General features: G+C 31.2%; 2 protein-coding genes across 6 annotated transcripts in view; one reads left to right on the top strand and one right to left on the bottom strand.

Moving 5' to 3' along the window:
* LOC134813337 (glutamine amidotransferase-like class 1 domain-containing protein 3, mitochondrial) overlaps positions 1-19941 on the top strand; it is a 74257-nt gene that overhangs the window by 11221 nt on the left and 43095 nt on the right. The window lies entirely within an intron of this gene.
* The window catches only part of LOC134813336 (ephrin type-A receptor 4-like), a 29823-nt gene that overhangs the window by 3166 nt on the left and 6716 nt on the right, over positions 1-19941 (bottom strand). For all 5 annotated transcript variants that reach the window (XR_010160001.1, XM_063821031.1, XM_063821032.1 and 2 more), the window contains 6 exons: positions 18580-18789; positions 17815-18042; positions 17489-17593; positions 15842-15961; positions 14694-14813; positions 14144-14223 (listed from right to left, as the gene is read on the bottom strand). Coding sequence is in view for 4 of the 5 variants with exons in the window: in XM_063821031.1 (XP_063677101.1) it covers positions 14144-14223; positions 14694-14813; positions 15842-15961; positions 17489-17593; positions 17815-18042; positions 18580-18789 (863 nt within the window). In the remaining variant the exon portion in view is untranslated. The remainder of the gene's footprint in view (positions 1-14143; positions 14224-14693; positions 14814-15841; positions 15962-17488; positions 17594-17814; positions 18043-18579; positions 18790-19941) is intronic.

Raw genomic sequence — 19941 nt, 5'->3', positions numbered from 1 at the left:
TGAGTGCAAGTATTATAGAATACTCGTGTATCTGTACACATATGGTACACACTTAAGCACTTCACTCCAAGGGTAGTCTAAATATTTAGACTACCCTTGGAGTGAAGTGCTTAAGTGTGTACCATATGTGTACAGATACACGAGTATTCTATAATACTTGCACTCAACTCCCCCCCCCAGTATAAAAATTGATAACATGTAACAGTCTATACCTGATGTGTGGAATGCAATGAGTAGAGTAATGATAATAATAGCTATGATTACGTGAACAAAGCCGTTGGAAATTTCAGGGTATCTAGGGCCTGGGTAGTTTAGCGGTCATAACACCAGTCCGGATAGCTGGAGGTCCCGGTTTCAATTCCCGGTCCAGTCCCCAGTGCCTTGATTTTTCCGATATGCTTGTTCACTAATTCAGATGCGAAGTTTGAGCTCTATTCGCAAATACACACCACCCAACAAAATCATACTAGTAACTAAACTAGTAACTAAACTAGCAACTAAACTAGTAACTAAACTAGTAACTAAACTAGTAACTAAACTAGTAACTAAACTAGTAACTAACTAGTGACTAAACTAGTAACTAACTAGTGACTAACTAGTATCTAAACTAGTAACTAACTAGTGACTAACTAGTAACTAACTAGTAACTAAACTAGTAACTAAACTAGTAACTAAACTAGTAACTAACTAGTGACTAAACTAGTAACTAACAAGTGACTAACTAGTAACTAAACTAGTAACTAAACTAGTAACTAAACTAGTAACTAAACTAGTAACTAACTAGTGACTAAACTAGTAACTAACTAGTAACTAACTAGTTACTAAACTAGTAACTAACTAGTGACTAACTAGTAACTAACTAGTAACTAAACTAGTTACTAACTAGTGACTAACTAGATTAACTAGTAACTAAACTAGTAACTAACTAGTGACTAACTAGTAACTAACTAGTAACTAAACTAGTAACTAAACTAGTAACTAAACTAGTAACTAAACTAGTAACTAACTAGTGACTAAACTAGTAACTAACTAGTGACTAACTAGTAACTAAACTAGTAACTAAACTAGTAACTAAACTAGTAACTAAACTAGTAACTAAACTAGTAACTAACTAGTGACTAAACTAGTAACTAACTAGTAACTAACTAGTTACTAAACTAGTAACTAACTAGTGACTAACTAGTAACTAACTAGTAACTAAACTAGTTACTAACTAGTGACTAACTAGTGACTAACTAGTAACTATACTAGCAACTAAACTAGTAACTAAACTAGCAACTAAACTAGTAACTAAACTAGTAACTAAACTAGTAACTAACTAGTGACTAACTAGTATCTAAACTAGTAACTAACTAGTGACTAACTAGTAACTAACTAGTAACTAAACTAGTAACTAAACTAGTAACTAAACTAGTAACTAACTAGTGACTAAACTAGTAACTAACAAGTGACTAACTAGTAACTAAACTAGTAACTAAACTAGTAACTAAACTAGTAACTAAACTAGTAACTAACTAGTGAACTAGTAACTACTAGTAACTAACTAGTAACTAACTAGTTACTAAACTAGTAACTAACTAGTGACTAACTAGTAACTAACTAGTAACTAAACTAGTTACTAACTAGTGACTAACTAGTGATTAACTAGTAACTAAACTAGTAACTAACTAGTGACTAACTAGTAACTAACTAGTAACTAAACTAGTAACTAAACTAGTAACTAAACTAGTAACTAAACTAGTAACTAACTAGTGACTAAACTAGTAACTAACAAGTGACTAACTAGTAACTAAACTAGTAACTAAACTAGTAACTAAACTAGTAACTAAACTAGTAACTAAACTAGTAACTAACTAGTGACTAAACTAGTAACTAACTAGTAACTAACTAGTTACTAAACTAGTAACTAACTAGTGACTAACTAGTAACTAACTAGTAACTAAACTAGTTACTAACTAGTGACTAACTAGTGACTAACTAGTAACTATACTAGCAACTAAACTAGTAACTAAACTAGCAACTAAACTAGTAACTAAACTAGTAACTAAACTAGTAACTAAACTAGTAACTAACTAGTGATTAACTAGTAACTAACTAGTAACTAAACTAGTAACTAAACTAGTAACTAAACTAGTAACTAACTAGTGACTAAACTAGTAACTTACTAGTGACTAAACTAGTAACTAACTAGTGACTAACTAGTAACTAAACTAGTAACTAACTAGTGACTAACTAGTAACTAACTAGTAACTAAACTAGTAACTAAACTAGTAACTAACTAGTAACTAAACTAGTTACTAACTAGTGACTAACTAGTGACTAACTAGTAACTATACTAGTAACTAAACTAGTAACTAAACTAGTAACTAACTAGTGACTAAACTAGTAACTAACTAGTGACTAACTAGTAACTAAACTAGTAACTAACTAGTGACTAACTAGTAACTAACTAGTAACTAAACTAGTAACTAAACTAGTAATTAAACTAGTAACTAAACTAGTAACTAAACTAGTAACTAACTAGTGACTAAACTAGTAACTAACTAGTGACTAACTAGTAACTAAACTAGTAACTAACTAGTGACTAACTAGTAACTAACTAGTAACTAAACTAGTAACTAAACTAGTAACTAAACTAGTAACTAAACTAGTTACTAAACTAGTTACTAACTAGTAACTAAACTAGTAACTAACTAGTAACTATACTAGTTACTAAACTAGTAACTAAATTAGTAACTAAACTAGTAACTAAACTAGTAACTAAACTAGTAACTAAACTAGTAACTAAACTAGTAACTAACTAGTGACTAAACTAGTAACTAACTAGTAACTAACTAGTTACTAAACTAGTGACTAACTAGTAACTAACTAGTAACTAAACTAGTTACTAACTAGTGACTAACTAGTGACTAACTAGTAACTATACTAGTAACTAAACTAGTAACTAAACTAGCAACTAAACTAGTAACTAAACTAGTAACTAAACTAGTAACTAAACTAGTAACTAAACTAGTAACTAAACTAGTAACTAAACTAGTAACTAACTAGTGACTAAACTAGTAACTAACTAGTGACTAACTAGTAACTAAACTAGTAACTAAACTAGTAACTAACTAGTAACTAAACTAGTAACTAACTAGTAACTAAACTAGTTACTAACTAGTGACTAACTAGTGACTAACTAGTAACTATACTAGGAACTAAACTAGTAACTAAACTAGCAACTAAATTAGTAACTAAACTAGTAACTAAACTAGTAACTAAACTAGTAACTAAACTAGTAACTAACTAGTGACTAAACTAGTAACTAACTAGTGACTAACTAGTAACTAAACTAGTAACTAACTAGTGACTAACTAGTAACCAACTAGTAACTAAACTAGTAACTAAACTAGTAACTAAACTAGTAACTAAACTAGTAACTAAACTAGTAACTAAACTAGTAACTAACTAGTGACTAAACTAGTAACTAACTAGTGACTAACTAGTAACTAAACTAGTAACTAACTAGTGACTAACTAGTAACTAACTAGTAACTAAACTAGTAACTAAACTAGTAACCAAACTAGTAACTAAACTAGTAACTAAACTAGTAACTAAACTAGTTACTAAACTAGTTACTAACTAGTAACTAAACTAGTAACTAACTAGTAACTATACTAGTTACTAAACTAGTAACTAACTAGTGACTAAACTAGTAACTAACTAGTGACTAACTAGTAACTAAACTAGTAACTAAACTAGTAACTAAACTAGTAACTAAACTAGTAACTAAACTAGTAACTAAACTAGTAACTAACTAGTGACTAAACTAGTAACTAACTAGTAACTAACTAGTTACTAAACTAGTAACTAACTAGTGACTAACTAGTAACTAACTAGTAACTAAACTAGTGACTAACTAGTAACTATACTAGTAACTAAACTAATAACTAAACTAGCAACTAAACTAGTAACTAAACTAGTAACTAAACTAGTAACTAAACTAGTAACTAAACTAGTAACTAACTAGTGACTAAACTAGTAACTAACTAGTGACTAACTAGTAACTAAACTAGTAACTAACTAGTGACTAACTAGTAACTAACTAGTAACTAAACTAGTAACTAAACTAGTAACTAAACTAGTAACTAAACTAGTAACTAAACTAGTTACTAAACTAGTTACTAACTAGTAACTAAACTAGTAACTAACTAGTAACTATACTAGTTACTAAACTAGTAACTAACTAGTGACTAAACTAGTAACTAACTAGTAACTAACTAGTTACTAAACTAGTAACTAACTAGTGACTAACTAGTAACTAACTAGTGACTAACTAGTGACTAACTAGTAACTAACTAGTAACTAAACTAGTAACTAAACTAGCAACTAAACTAGTAACTAAACTAGTAACTAAACTAGTAACTAAACTAGTAACTAAACTAGTAACTAACTAGTGACTAAACTAGTAACTAACTAGTGACTAACTAGTAATTAAACTAGTAACTAACTAGTGACTAACTAGTAACTAACTAGTGACTAACTAGTAACTAACTAGTAACTAAACTAGTAACTAAACTAGTAACTAACTAGTAACTAAACTAGTTACTAACTAGTGACTAACTAGTGACTAACTAGTAACTATACTAGTAACTAAACTAGTAACTAAACTAGCAACTAAACTAGTAACTAAACTAGTAACTAAACTAGTAACTAAACTAGTAACTAAACTAGTTACTAACTAGTAACTAAACTAGTAACTAACTAGTAACTATACTAGTTACTAAACTAGTAACTAACTAGTGACTAAATAGTAACTAACTAGTGACTAACTAGTGACTAACTAGTAACTATACTAGTAACTAAACTAGTAACTAAACTAGTAACTAAACTAGCAACTAAACTAGTAACTAAACTAGTAACTAAACTAGTAACTAAACTAGTAACTAAACTAGTAACTAACTAGTGACTAACTAGTAACTAAACTAGTAACTAACTAGTGACTAACTAGTAACTAACTAGTAACTAAACTAGTAACTAAACTAGTAACTAAACTAGTAACTAAACTAGTAACTAAACTAGTTACTAAACTAGTTACTAACTAGTAACTAAACTAGTAACTAACTAGTAACTATACTAGTTACTAAACTAGTAACTAACTAGTGACTAAACTAGTAACTAACTAGTAACTAACTAGTTACTAAACTAGTAACTAACTAGTGACTAACTAGTAACTAACTAGTGACTAACTAGTGACTAACTAGTAACTATACTAGCAACTAAACTAGTAACTAAACTAGCAACTAAACTAGTAACTAAACTAGTAACTAAACTAGTAACTAAACTAGTAACTAAACTAGTAACTAACTAGTGACTAAACTAGTAACTAACTAGTGACTAACTAGTAACTAAACTAGTAACTAACTAGTGACTAACTAGTAACTAACAAGTGACTAACTAGTAACTAACTAGTAACTAAACTAGTAACTAAACTAGTAACTAACTAGTAACTAAACTAGTAACTAACTAGTAACTAAACTAGTAACTAACTAGTAACTAAACTAGTTACTAACTAGTGACTAACTAGTGACTAACTAGTAACTATACTAGGAACTAAACTAGTAACTAAACTAGCAACTAACTAGTAACTAAACTAGTAACTAAACTAGTAACTAAACTAGTAACTAAACTAGTAACTAACTAGTGACTAAACTAGTAACTAACTAGTGACTAACTAGTAACTAAACTAGTAACTAACTAGTGACTAACTAGTAACCAACTAGTAACTAAACTAGTAACTAAACTAGTAACTAAACTAGTAACTAAACTAGTAACTAAACTAGTAACTAAACTAGTAACTAACTAGTGACTAAACTAGTAACTAACTAGTAACTAAACTAGTAACTAAACTAGTAACTAACTAGTGACTAAACTAGTAACTAACTAGTGACTAACTAGTAACTAAACTAGTAACTAACTAGTGACTAACTAGTAACCAACTAGTAACTAAACTAGTAACTAAACTAATAACTAAACTAGTAACTAAACTAGTAACTAAACTAGTAACTAAACTAGTAACTAACTAGTGACTAAACTAGTAACTAACTAGTGACTAAACTAGTAACTAACTAGTGACTAACCTAGTAACTAACTAGTAACTAAACTAGTAACTAAACTAGTAACTAAACTAGTAACTAAACTAGTAACTAAACTAGTTACTAAACTAGTTACTAACTAGTAACTAAACTAGTAACTAACTAGTAACTATACTAGTTACTAAACTAGTAACTAACTAGTGACTAAACTAGTAACTAACTAGTGACTAACTAGTAACTAAACTAGTAACTAAACTAGTAACTAAACTAGTAACTAAACTAGTAACTAAACTAGTAACTAAACTAGTAACTAACTAGTGACTAAACTAGTAACTAACTAGTAACTAACTAGTTACTAAACTAGTAACTAACTAGTGACTAACTAGTAACTAACTAGTAACTAAACTAGTGACTAACTAGTAACTAAACTAGTAACTAAACTAGTAACTAAACTAGTAACTAAACTAGTAACTAAACTAGTAACTAAACTAGTAACTAACTAGTGACTAAACTAGTAACTAACTAGTGACTAACTAGTAACTAAACTAGTAACTAACTAGTGACTAACTAGTAACTAACTAGTAACTAAACTAGTAACTAAACTAGTAACTAAACTAGTAACTAAACTAGTAACTAAACTAGTTACTAAACTAGTTACTAACTAGTAACTAAACTAGTAACTAACTAGTAACTATACTAGTTACTAAACTAGTAACTAACTAGTGACTAAACTAGTAACTAACTAGTAACTAACTAGTTACTAAACTAGTAACTAACTAGTGACTAACTAGTAACTAACTAGTGACTAACTAGTGACTAACTAGTAACTAACTAGTAACTAAACTAGTAACTAAACTAGCAACTAAACTAGTAACTAAACTAGTAACTAAACTAGTAACTAAACTAGTAACTAAACTAGTAACTAACTAGTGACTAAACTAGTAACTAACTAGTGACTAACTAGTAATTAAACTAGTAACTAACTAGTGACTAACTAGTAACTAACTAGTGACTAACTAGTAACTAACTAGTAACTAAACTAGTAACTAAACTAGTAACTAACTAGTAACTAAACTAGTTACTAACTAGTGACTAACTAGTAACTATACTAGTAACTAAACTAGTAACTAAACTAGCAACTAAACTAGTAACTAAACTAGTAACTAAACTAGTAACTAAACTAGTAACTAAACTAGTTACTAACTAGTAACTAAACTAGTAACTAACTAGTAACTATACAAGTTACTAAACTAGTAACTAACTAGTGACTAACTAGTAACTAACTAGTGACTAACTAGTGACTAACTAGTAACTATACTAGTAACTAAACTAGTAACTAAACTAGTAACTAAACTAGCAACTAAACTAGTAACTAAACTAGTAACTAAACTAGTAACTAAACTAGTAACTAAACTAGTAACTAACTAGTGACTAACTAGTAACTAACTAGTGACTAACTAGTAACTAAACTAGTAACTAACTAGTGACTAACTAGTAACTAAACTAGTAACTAAACTAGTAACTAAACTAGTAACTAAACTAGTAACTAAACTAGTTACTAAACTAGTTACTAACTAGTAACTAAACTAGTAACTAACTAGTAACTATACTAGTTACTAAACTAGTAACTAACTAGTGACTAAACTAGTAACTAACTAGTAACTAACTAGTTACTAAACTAGTAACTAACTAGTGACTAACTAGTGACTAACTAGTAACTATACTAGTAACTAAACTAGTAACTAAACTAGCAACTAAACTAGTAACTAAACTAGTAACTAAACTAGTAACTAACTAGTGACTAAACTAGTAACTAACTAGTGACTAACTAGTAACTAAACTAGTAACTAACTAGTGACTAACTAGTAACTAACTAGTAACTAAACTAGTAACTAAACTAGTAACTAAACTAGTAACTAAACTAGTAACTAAACTAGTAACTAAACTAGTAACTAACTAGTGACTAAACTAGTAACTAACTAGTGACTTACTAGTAACTAAACTAGTAACTAACTAGTGACTAACTAGTAACTAAACTAGTAACTAACTAGTGACTAACTAGTAACTAACTAGTAACTAAACTAGTAACTAAACTAGTAACTAAACTAGTAACTAAACTAGTAACTATACTAGTTACTAAACTAGTAACTAACTAGTGACTAACTAATAACTAAACTAGTAATTAACTAGTTACTAAACTAGTAACTAACTAGTGACTAACTAGTAACTAACTAGTAACTAAACTAGTTACTAACTAGTGACTAACTAGTGACTAACTAGTAACTATACTAGTAACTAAACTAGTAACTAAACTAGCAACTAAACTAGTAACTAAACTAGTAACTAAACTAGTAACTAAACTAGTAACTAAACTAGTAACTAACTAGTGACTAAACTAGTAACTAACTAGTGACTAACTAGTAACTAAACTAGTAACTAACTAGTGACTAACTAGTAACTAACTAGTAACTAAACTAGTAACTAAACTAGTAACTAAACTAGTAACTAAACTAGTAACTAACTAGTGACTAAACTAGTAACTAACAAGTGACTAACTAGTAACTAAACTAGTAACTAAACTAGTAACTAAACTAGTAACTAAACTAGTAACTAAACTAGTAACTAAACTAGTAACTAACTAGTGACTAAACTAGTAACTAACTAGTAACTAACTAGTTACTAAACTAGTAACTAACTAGTGACTACTAGTAACTAACTAGTAACTAAACTAGTTATTAACTAGTGACTAACTAGTGACTAACTAGTAACTATACTAGCAACTAAACTAGTAACTAAACTAGCAACTAAACTAGTAACTAAACTAGTAACTAAACTAGTAACTAAACTAGTAACTAAACTAGTAACTAACTAGTGACTAAACTAGTAACTAACTAGTGACTAACTAGTAACTAAACTAGTAACTAACAAATGACTAACTAGTAACTAACTAGTAACTAAACTAGTAACTAAACAAGTAACTAACTAGTAACTAAACTAGTTACTTACTAGTGACTAACTAGTGACTAACTAGTAACTATAAAAGTAACTTAACTAGTAACTAAACTAGCAACTAAACTAGTAACTAAACTAGTAACTAAACTAGTAACTAAACTAGTAACTAAACTAGTAACTAACTAGTGACTAAACTAGTAACTAACTAGTAACTATACTAGTAACTAACTAGTGACTAACTAGTAACTAAACTAGTAACTAAACTAGTAACTAAACTAGTAACTAAACTAGTAACTAAACTAGTAACTAACTAGTGACTAAACTAGTAACTAACTAGTGACTAACTAGTAACTAAACTAGTAACTAGTGACTAACTAGTAACTAACTAGTGACTAACTAGTAACTAACTAGTAACTAACTAGTGACTAACTAGTAACTAAACTAGTAACTAACTAGTGACTAACTAGTAACTAACTAGTGACTAACTAGTAACTATACTAGTTACTAAACTAGTAACTAACTAGTGACTAACTAGTGACTAACTAGTAACTATACTAGTAACTAAACTAGTAACTAAACTAGCAACTAAACTAGTAACTAAACTAGAAACTAAACTAGTAACTAAACTAGTAACTAAACTAGTAACTAAACTAGTAACTAAACTAGTAACTAAACTAGTAACTAAACTAGTAACTAACTAGTGATTAACTAGTAACTAACTAGTGACTAACTAGTAACTAACTAGTAACTAACTAGTGACTAACTAGTGACTAACTAGTAACTAACTAGTAACTAACTAGTGACTAACTAGTAACTAACTAGTAACTAGACTAGTAACTAAACTAGTAACTAAACTAGTAACTAAACTAGTAACTAAACTAGTAACTAAACTAGTAACTAACTAGTGACTAAACTAGTAACTAACTAGTGACTAACTAGTAACTAAACTAGTAACTAACTAGTGACTAACTAGTAACTAACTAGTAACTAAACTAGTAACTAAACTAGTAACTAAACTAGTAACTAAACTAGTAACTAAACTAGTTACTAAACTAGTTACTAACTAGTAACTAAACTAGTAACTAACTAGTAACTATACTAGTTACTAAACTAGTAACTAACTAGTGACTAAACTAGTAACTAACTAGTGACTAACTAGTAACTAAACTAGTAACTAAACTAGTAACTAAACTAGTAACTAAACTAGTAACTAAACTAGTAACTAAACTAGTAACTAACTAGTGACTAAACTAGTAACTAACTAGTAACTAACTAGTTACTAAACTAGTAATTAACTAGTGACTAACTAGTAACTAACTAGTAACTAAACTAGTGACTAACTAGTAACTAAACTAGTAACTAAACTAGTAACTAAACTAGTAACTAAACTAGTAACTAAACTAGTAACTAAACTAGTAACTAACTAGTGACTAAACTAGTAACTAACTAGTGACTAACTAGTAACTAAACTAGTAACTAATTAGTGACTAACTAGTAACTAACTAGTAACTAAACTAGTAACTAAACTAGTAACTAAACTAGTAACTAAACTAGTAACTAAACTAGTAACTAAACTAGTTACTAAACTAGTTACTAACTAGTAACTAAATTAGTAACTAACTAGTAACTATACTAGTTACTAGACTAGTAACTAACTAGTGACTAAACTAGTAACTAACTAGTAACTAACTAGTTACTAAACTAGTAACTAACTAGTGACTAACTAGTAACTAACTAGTGACTAACTAGTGACTAACTAGTAACTATACTAGTAACTAAACTAGTAACTAAACTAGCAACTAAACTAGTAACTAAACTAGTAACTAAACTAGTAACTAAACTAGTAACTAAAATAGTAACTAACTAGTGACTAAACTAGTAACTAACTAGTGACTAACTAGTAACTAAACTAGTAACTAACTAGTGACTAACTAGTAACTAACTAGTGACTAACTAGTAACTAACTAGTAACTAAACTAGTAAATATACTAGTAACTAACTAGTAACTAAACTAGTTACTAACTAGTGACTAACTAGTACCTATACTAGTAACTAAACTAGTAACTAAACTAGCAACTAAACTAGTAACTAAACTAGTAACTAAACTAGTAATTAAACTAGTAACTAAACTAGTTACTAACTAGTAACTAAACTAGTAACTAACTAGTAACTATACTAGTTACTAAACTAGTAACTAACTAGTGACTAACTAGTAACTAACTAGTGACTAACTAGTGACTAACTAGTAACTATACTAGTAACTAAACTAGTAACTAAACTAGTAACTAAACTAGCAACTAAACTAGTAACTAAATTAGTAACTAAACTAGTAACTAAACTAGTAACTAAACTAGTAACTAACTAGTGACTAAACTAGTAACTAACTAGTGACTAACTAGTAACTAAACTAGTAACTAACTAGTGACTAACTAGTAACTAAACTAGTAACTAAACTAGTAACTAAACTAGTAACTAAACTAGTAACTAAACTAGTAACTAAACTAGTTACTAAACTAGTTACTAACTAGTAACTAAACTAGTAACTAACTAGTAACTATACTAGTTACTAAACTAGTAACTAACTAGTGACTAAACTAGTAACTAACTAGTAACTAACTAGTTACTAAACTAGTAACTAACTAGTGACTAACTAGTGACTAACTAGTGACTAACTAGTAACTATACTAGTAACTAAACTAGTAACTAAACTAGCAACTAAACTAGTAACTAAACTAGTAACTAAACTAGTAACTAACTAGTGACTAAACTAGTAACTAACTAGTGACTAACTAGTAACTAAACTAGTAACTAACTAGTGACTAACTAGTAACTAACTAGTAACTAAACTAGTAACTAAACTAGTAACTAAACTAGTAACTAAACTAGTAACTAAACTAGTAACTAAACTAGTAACTAACTAGTGACTAAACTAGTAACTAACTAGTGACTTACTAGTAACTAAACTAGTAACTAACTAGTGACTAACTAGTAACTAAACTAGTAACTAACTAGTGACTAACTAGTAACTAACTAGTAACTAAACTAGTAACTAAACTAGTAACTAAACTAGTAACTAAACTAGTAACTATACTAGTTACTAAACTAGTAACTAACTAGTGACTAAACTAGTAACTAACTAGTAACTAACTAGTTACTAAACTAGTTACTAACTAGTGACTAACTAGTAACTAACTAGTAACTAAACTAGTTACTAACTAGTGACTAACTAGTGACTAACTAGTAACTATACTAGTAACTAAACTAGTAACTAAACTAGCAACTAAACTAGTAACTAAACTAGTAACTAAACTAGTAACTAAACTAGTAACTAAACTAGTAACTAACTAGTGACTAAACTAGTAACTAACTAGTGACTAACTAGTAACTAAACTAGTAACTAACTAGTGACTAACTAGACTAGTAACTAACTAGTAACTAAACTAGTAACTAAACTAGTAACTAACTAGTAACTAAACTAGTTACTAACTAGTGACTAACTAGTGACTAACTAGTAACTATACTAGTAACTAAACTAGTAACTAAACTAGCAACTAAACTAGTAACTAAACTAGTAACTAAACTAGTAACTAAACTAGTAACTAAACTAGTTACTAACTAGTAACTAAACTAGTAACTAACTAGTGACTAAACTAGTAACTAACTAGTGACTAACTAGTAACTAAACTAGTAACTAAACTAGTAACTAAACTAGTAACTAAACTAGTAACTAAACTAGTAACTAACTAGTGACTAAACTAGTAACTAACTAGTAACTAACTAGTTACTAAACTAGTAACTAACTAGTGACTAACTAGTAACTAACTAGTAACTAAACTAGTTACTAACTAGTGACTAACTAGTGACTAACTAGTAACTAAACTAGTAACTAAACTAGCAACTAAACTAGTAACTAAACTAGTAACTAAACTAGTAACTAAACTAGTAACTAACTAGTGACTAAACTAGTAACTAACTAGTGACTAACTAGTAACTAAACTAGTAACTAACTAGTGACTAACTAGACTAGTAACTAACTAGTAACTAAACTAGTAACTAAACTAGTAACTAACTAGTAACTAAACTAGTTACTAACTAGTGACTAACTAGTGACTAACTAGTAACTATACTAGTAACTAAACTAGTAACTAAACTAGCAACTAAACTAGTAACTAAACTAGTAACTAAACTAGTAACTAAACTAGTAACTAAACTAGTTACTAACTAGTAACTAAACTAGTAACTAACTAGTAACTATACTAGTTACTAAACTAGTAACTAACTAGTGACTAAACTAGTAACTAACTAGTGACTAACTAGTAACTAAACTAGTAACTAAACTAGTAACTAAACTAGTAACTAAACTAGTAACTAAACTAGTAACTAACTAGTGACTAAACTAGTAACTAACTAGTAACTAACTAGTTACTAAACTAGTAACTAACTAGTGACTAACTAGTAACTAACTAGTGACTAAACTAGTAACTAAACTAGTAACTAACTAGTGACTAACTAGTAACTAACTAGTAACTAAACTAGTAACTAAACTAGTAACTAACTAGTAACTAAACTAGTTACTAACTAGTGACTAACTAGTGACTAACTAGTAACTATACTAGTAACTAAACTAGTAACTAAACTAGCAACTAAACTAGTAACTAAACTAGTAACTAAACTAGTAACTAAACTAGTAACTAAACTAGTAACTAACTAGTGACTAAACTAGTAACTAACTAGTGACTAACTAGTAACTAAACTAGTAACTAACTAGTGACTAACTAGTAACTAACTAGTAACTAAACTAGTAACTAAACTAGTAACTAAACTAGTAACTAAACTAGTAACTAAACTAGTAACTAAACTAGTAACTAACTAGTGACTAAACTAGTAACTAACTAGTGACTAACTAGTAACTAAACTAGTAACTAACTAGTGACTAACTAGTAACTAACTAGTAACTAAACTAGTAACTAAACTAGTAACTAAACTAGTAACTAAACTAGTAACTAAACTAGTTACTAAACTAGTTACTAACTAGTAACTAAACTAGTAACTAACTAGTAACTATACTAGTTACTAAACTAGTAACTAACTAGTGACTAATTAAGTAAACTTACTTTCAGACACTTAACTGCGACTACATCATCTCCGTTAACAGCAGTTTCACACCGGGCTTTCCAGACCTCACCAAAGGCACCTGTAACAGTGTAACAGTGTAACAGTGTAACAGTGTAAAAGTGTAACAATGTAACAGTGTAACAGTGTAACAGTGTAACAGTGTAACAGTGTAACAGTGTAACAGTGTAACAATGTAACAGTGTAACAGTGTAACAGTGTAACAGTGTAACAGTGTAACAGTGTAACAGTGTAACAGTGTTACAGTGTAACAGTGTAACAGTGTAACAGTGTAACAGTGTAACAGTGTAACAGTGTAACAGTGTAACAGTGTTACAGTGTTACAGTGTAACAGTGTAACAAAATACTTATCTGAATAAGTTAGTGGGCACTAAGTAGTTGAGCTATAACCCTCAGCTTATGTGTATTAACTTGTGGCCCCCTTATTCTCTTATTGGAACGTTCACTACAACAACAGTTGTTGAATACCAACAAAAACAAGGCTGACATTATCACTGTATCACACGTCTAATATGAACAAAACTCAAATACCATTTCCAATTTTCTGAAGTAGAGTAAAGTTATCTTTGGGAAGACAGGTGGCGTGCTCTATCAGAAACTTGTCAAGAGCACCCACTTCTTGATCTTCCGGATCCACAAACGCTTTCTTTACTGAAAAAAAGAAGTTTTAATCTTTAACAAGGATTTTGTTGCGGTTATACCGCGACATATAAATATATATGTACATATTTGGTTATCTAGCGCTTGTTACAGTTATCATACCATGTCACTAGAAAAGTCTCTAGATAACTTGATAACAAGGATGTAAGATGTATATGGTATACATTGTATACATCGTATATTGTATACATTAAATACATTATAAAAAAACTGTGTGTAGACACGCTGTAGGCTGTGTGTACACAAAACAAACATGTCCCTGATAAACGACACTAATGTATACATCACAAAGAAGATGTGTAAAAATGAACAAATGAAAAGACGGCAGCCCTTCGATCATATTGAACTAAAGGAGACGGTTTTAGTTCGGGATCCGACTCTTATAGTTATTAGTTATACTGTACATATTGTAACTATAATATTAAATGAACTTTATTTATTGCTAATAAGGTTATGATTGATTATAACTTAATAGTAATCGCTATGATAACTTACTTAGTAGTCGTTCACACATAATTTTGAAAAGCTTGCTAGTTTAATTTCTGCACAGTAGCTGATCTGGTTTGCGTAATACCTAACAAACAAACAAACAAACAAACAAACAAACAAACAAACAAACAAACAAACAAACAAACAAACAAACAAACAAACAAACAAACAAACAAACAAACAAACAAACAAACAAACAAACAAACAAACAAACAAACAAACAAACAAACAAACAAACAAACAAACAAACAAACAAACAAACAAACAAACAAACAAACAAACAAACAAACAAACAAACAAACAAGTAACTAACTAACTAACTAACTAACTAACTAACTAACTAACTAACTAACTAACTAACTAACTAACTAGTAACTAGTAACTAACTGACTAGTAACTAACTGACTAGTAACTAACTGACTAGTAACTAACTAACTAACTAAACTAACTATTAACTAACTAGTAATCAACCTAACTAATCTAACTAACTAATCTAACTAACTAATCTAACTAACTAAAAAGTAACTAACCGATCGTGATTTTTCTGACCCACTCTCGGATTCTAAGTGTAGTTATAGGATTGGCTGGAGATGACTCGGTAGAGAGAAAGGAATTGCTGTTATCTCTGTGTAGCGTGTGATCAGTGGTGGCTGAAAAGAAGACAGGTTACAAGTCCAAATTAAGTTTTTATATTTCTGATACCTCTATTGAGTTGAAATATAGCTGTACTAAGTACTTGTTAATTAGAGGACACGATGGTGTTCATTTTCATCACAACTCAAGTTTAGGCAGCACAGCGGGCACACTGTTTATAAGGCACACACTGTTTAGGCTGCACAGCGGGCACACTGTTTATAAGGCACACACTGTTTAGGCTGCACAGCGGGCACACTGTTTATAAGGCACACACTGTTTAGGCTGCACAGCGGGCACACTGTTTATAATGCACACACTGTTTAGGCTGCACAGCGGGCACACTGTTTATAAGGCACACACTGTTTAGGCTGCACAGCGGGCACACTGTTTATAATGCACACACTGTTTAGGCTGTACAGCGGGCACACTGTTTATAAGGCACACACTGTTTAGGCTGCACAGCGGGCACACTGTTTATAATGCACACACTGTTTAGGCTGCACAGCGCGCACACTGTTTATAATGCACACACTGTTTAGGCTGCACAGCGGGCACACTGTTTATAATGCACACACTGTTTAGGCTGCACAGCGGGCACACTGTTTTTAAGGCACACACTGTTTAGGCTGCACAGCGGGCACACTGTTTTTAAGGCTTTGTTAGTAATCGAATTTAAAATGTAAATTGCGACGTTATCATTGAAAACAATAATAAGGTATGCGTTACAATCACTACATGGTACACACAAACAGTCCCATAACTTAATCACGCAGTTAAATAGATTATACAATTCGATCTGTTATCATATTACAAAACATTAATGGAATACAGAAATTCTAATATAAAACTAAAATTAATCGGTAACAATATTCTATCAGTGAAGTATGTCTGAAATGAACATTGAACATGACAGATTAATTCACAACAACCCTGGATGTGTAATGACATACAAAATGTACGTTTTTTTAAAGATCGAATATAAAAACTGATAACGTTGAAAAATATGTGTAGTACTTGTAAGGTTACATAATATGACTTAGTAAGTCTGTGATTCTTACAGTGTTTACAATAGCACGTGAAATGATCAGATAAATGTAGTTATCACTATGGTAACCGCTTATTGGGAAATACACTTTGTTCAGAGTATAGTACTACACATACACATACTGTTTACAATTGTTGATGAGGTGAGATGAGATAATGGTATTTAGGGCGGCGAAAATGGGTCTGCTGGTTCATCACAAACACATACACATACTGTTTACAATTATTGATGAGGTGAGACAAGTGAACAGTGTACCAGAATGAAGAGTGTACTATACACTAGATACTTTATATACTATACACTAGATACGGAGGTATACATTGAACCTTCAGTCAGATATACAAAACTGCAAGGACAAACGGTCTGCGATATCTTACCAGGAGCTGTTGAGGTTAAGTAACCTCAGGTTACTTAACCTCAATATCAAATTCACAGCTAGGTTACTAGCTGGTAACCTGGTAACTTGATAATGTGGCAACTTACTGCTTTATCTTACCAGGAGCTGTGGATTTGATGTGAAGGTTAGGAAGATTGTCTTCTGAATCATCTTCTGAGTCAGGTGTAGGAACGGTAACACAGTAGTTCACATTGCCAGTCACATCTGAAACACGTGGTCAATTAGGGGCTGGGCTCACTAAAAACAACTGGTATTCAGCGCTATCTAAATTTCTAACATCATTAATTGTTATTTACATATTATATAATATATATACATATAATATATATATATCATCTATATAATAATATTTGTATCCATATTATCTAATTATTATAATTTGTTATTTATATAATTACTGAGAATAGTTATATAAATTACATTACTTTTAGATTTGATAGAACGTCTAGTAACTGCTGGAGATGAGTAGCAATCAAATCCTCCACCATCTTGACTGGTGTCGTTACCAAGGTAACTATCGTCATTTTGGTTACCTTGGTTACTATCGTTACGATACTCAGGTTTCTCACAGTACAAAGAAGGGTTGGCAGGTGATTCACTGTACTGTGAAGGTATACTAAGGGGTGCAATGTACTCTGCTTTGAATGTTCCATCTGTGAGAGAGGGTCGGTTAAATATGACTATTTTGCCAGGTCAGTGGATGTCGTCTCTTTGCCAGGTCAGTGGAGGTCGTCTCTTTGCAAGGTCAGTGGAGGTCATCTCTTTGTCAGGTCAGTGGAGGTTGTCTCTTTGTCAGGTCAGTGGAGGTCGTCTCTTTGTCAGGTCAGTGGAGGTCGTCTCTTTGTCAGGTCAGTGGAGGTTGTCTCTTTGTCAGGTCAGAGGAGGTCGTCTCTTTGCCAGGTCAGTGGAGGTTGTCTCTTTGTCAGATCAGTGGAGGTCGTCTCTTTGTCAGGTCAGTGGAGGTCGTCTCTTTGTCAGGTCAGTGGAGGTCGTCTCTTTGTCAGGTCAGTGGAGGTCGTTTCTTTGCCAGGTCAGTGGAGGTCGGCTCTTTGTCAGGTCAGTGGAGGTCGTCTCTTTGTCAGGTCAGTGGAGGTCGTCTCTTTGTCAGGTCAGTGATTTGATTTTGATATCATCGTCATTACTTATCACTAAGTGTCTTTGTCTCATTGCCATTTCCATCGTTTAATCACCTGGTGTGTCTGGTATGATGAGGACAGAAGGTACAGCAGTAGCAATAGAGGAAGTTTCCTGGCCCACTCTGTCCAGTAGCGCAGTGTTAGGGGGAGTCTCCTGATCCACTCCTCTTTCCATCGCTGTAGTATTTCCGTCTGATAGTCTGAGAGTCCTGATTTCACTTCTCAGGGTGTGAAGCGTGTCTTGTGGATCATTCATGTACGTCCCTAGATTTAGACAGGATAGACTTGTGGATCATTCATGTACGTCCCTAGATTTAGACAGGATAGTCTTGTGGATCATTCATGTACGTCCCTAGATTTAGACAGGATAGTCTTGTGGATCATTCATGTACGTCCCTAGATTTAGACAGGATAGTCTTGTGGATCATTCATGTACGTCCCTAGATTTAGACAGGATAGACTTGTGGATCATTCATGTACGTCCCCTAGATTTAGACAGGATAGTCTTGTGGATCATTCATGTACGTCCCTAGATTTAGACAGGATAGACTTGTGGATCATTCATGTACGTCCCTAGATTTAGACAGGATAGTCTTGTGGATCATTCATGTACGTCCCTAGATTTAGATAGGATAGACTTGTGGATCATTCATGTACGTCCCTAGATTTAGACAGGATAGTCTTGTGGATCATTCATGTACGTCCCTAGATTTAGACAGGATAGTCTTGTGGATCATTCATGTACGTCCCTAGATTTAGACAGGATAGTCTTGTGGATCATTCATGTACGTCCCTAGATTTAGACAGGATAGTCTTGTGGATCATTCATGTACGTCCCTAGATTTAGATAGGATAGACTTGTGGATCATTCATGTACGTCCCTAGATTTAGACAGGATAGTCTTGTGGATCATTCATGTACGTCCCTAGATTTAGACAGGATAGACTTGTGGATCATTCATGTACGTCCCTAGATTTAGACAGGATAGTCTTGTGGATCATTCATGTACGTCCCTAGATTTAGACAGGATAGTCTTGTGGATCATTCATGTACGTCCCTAGATTTAGACAGGATAGTCTTGTGGATCATTCATGTACGTCCCTAGATTTAGACAGGATAGTCTTGTGGATCATTCATGTACGTCCCTAGATTTAGACAGGATAGTCTTGTGGATCATTCATGTACGTCCCTAGATTTAGACAGGATAGTCTTGTGGATCATTCATGTACGTCCCTAGATTTAGACAGGATAGACTTGTGGATCATTCATGTACGTCCCTAGATTTAGACAGGATAGACTTGTGGATCATTCATGTACGTCCCTAGATTTAGACAGGATAGACTTGTGGATCATTCATGTACGTCCCTAGATTTAGACAGGATAGTCTTGTGGATCATTCATGTACGTCCCTAGATT

Source organism: Bolinopsis microptera, chromosome 3 (genome assembly GCF_026151205.1).
Source record: "Bolinopsis microptera isolate Bmic1 chromosome 3, MBARI_Bmic_1.0, whole genome shotgun sequence".
NCBI lineage: Eukaryota > Metazoa > Ctenophora > Tentaculata > Lobata > Bolinopsidae > Bolinopsis > Bolinopsis microptera.
The sequence above is the reverse complement of the archived record's forward strand: the minus strand, read 5'-3'. Positions and strand labels throughout refer to the sequence as shown.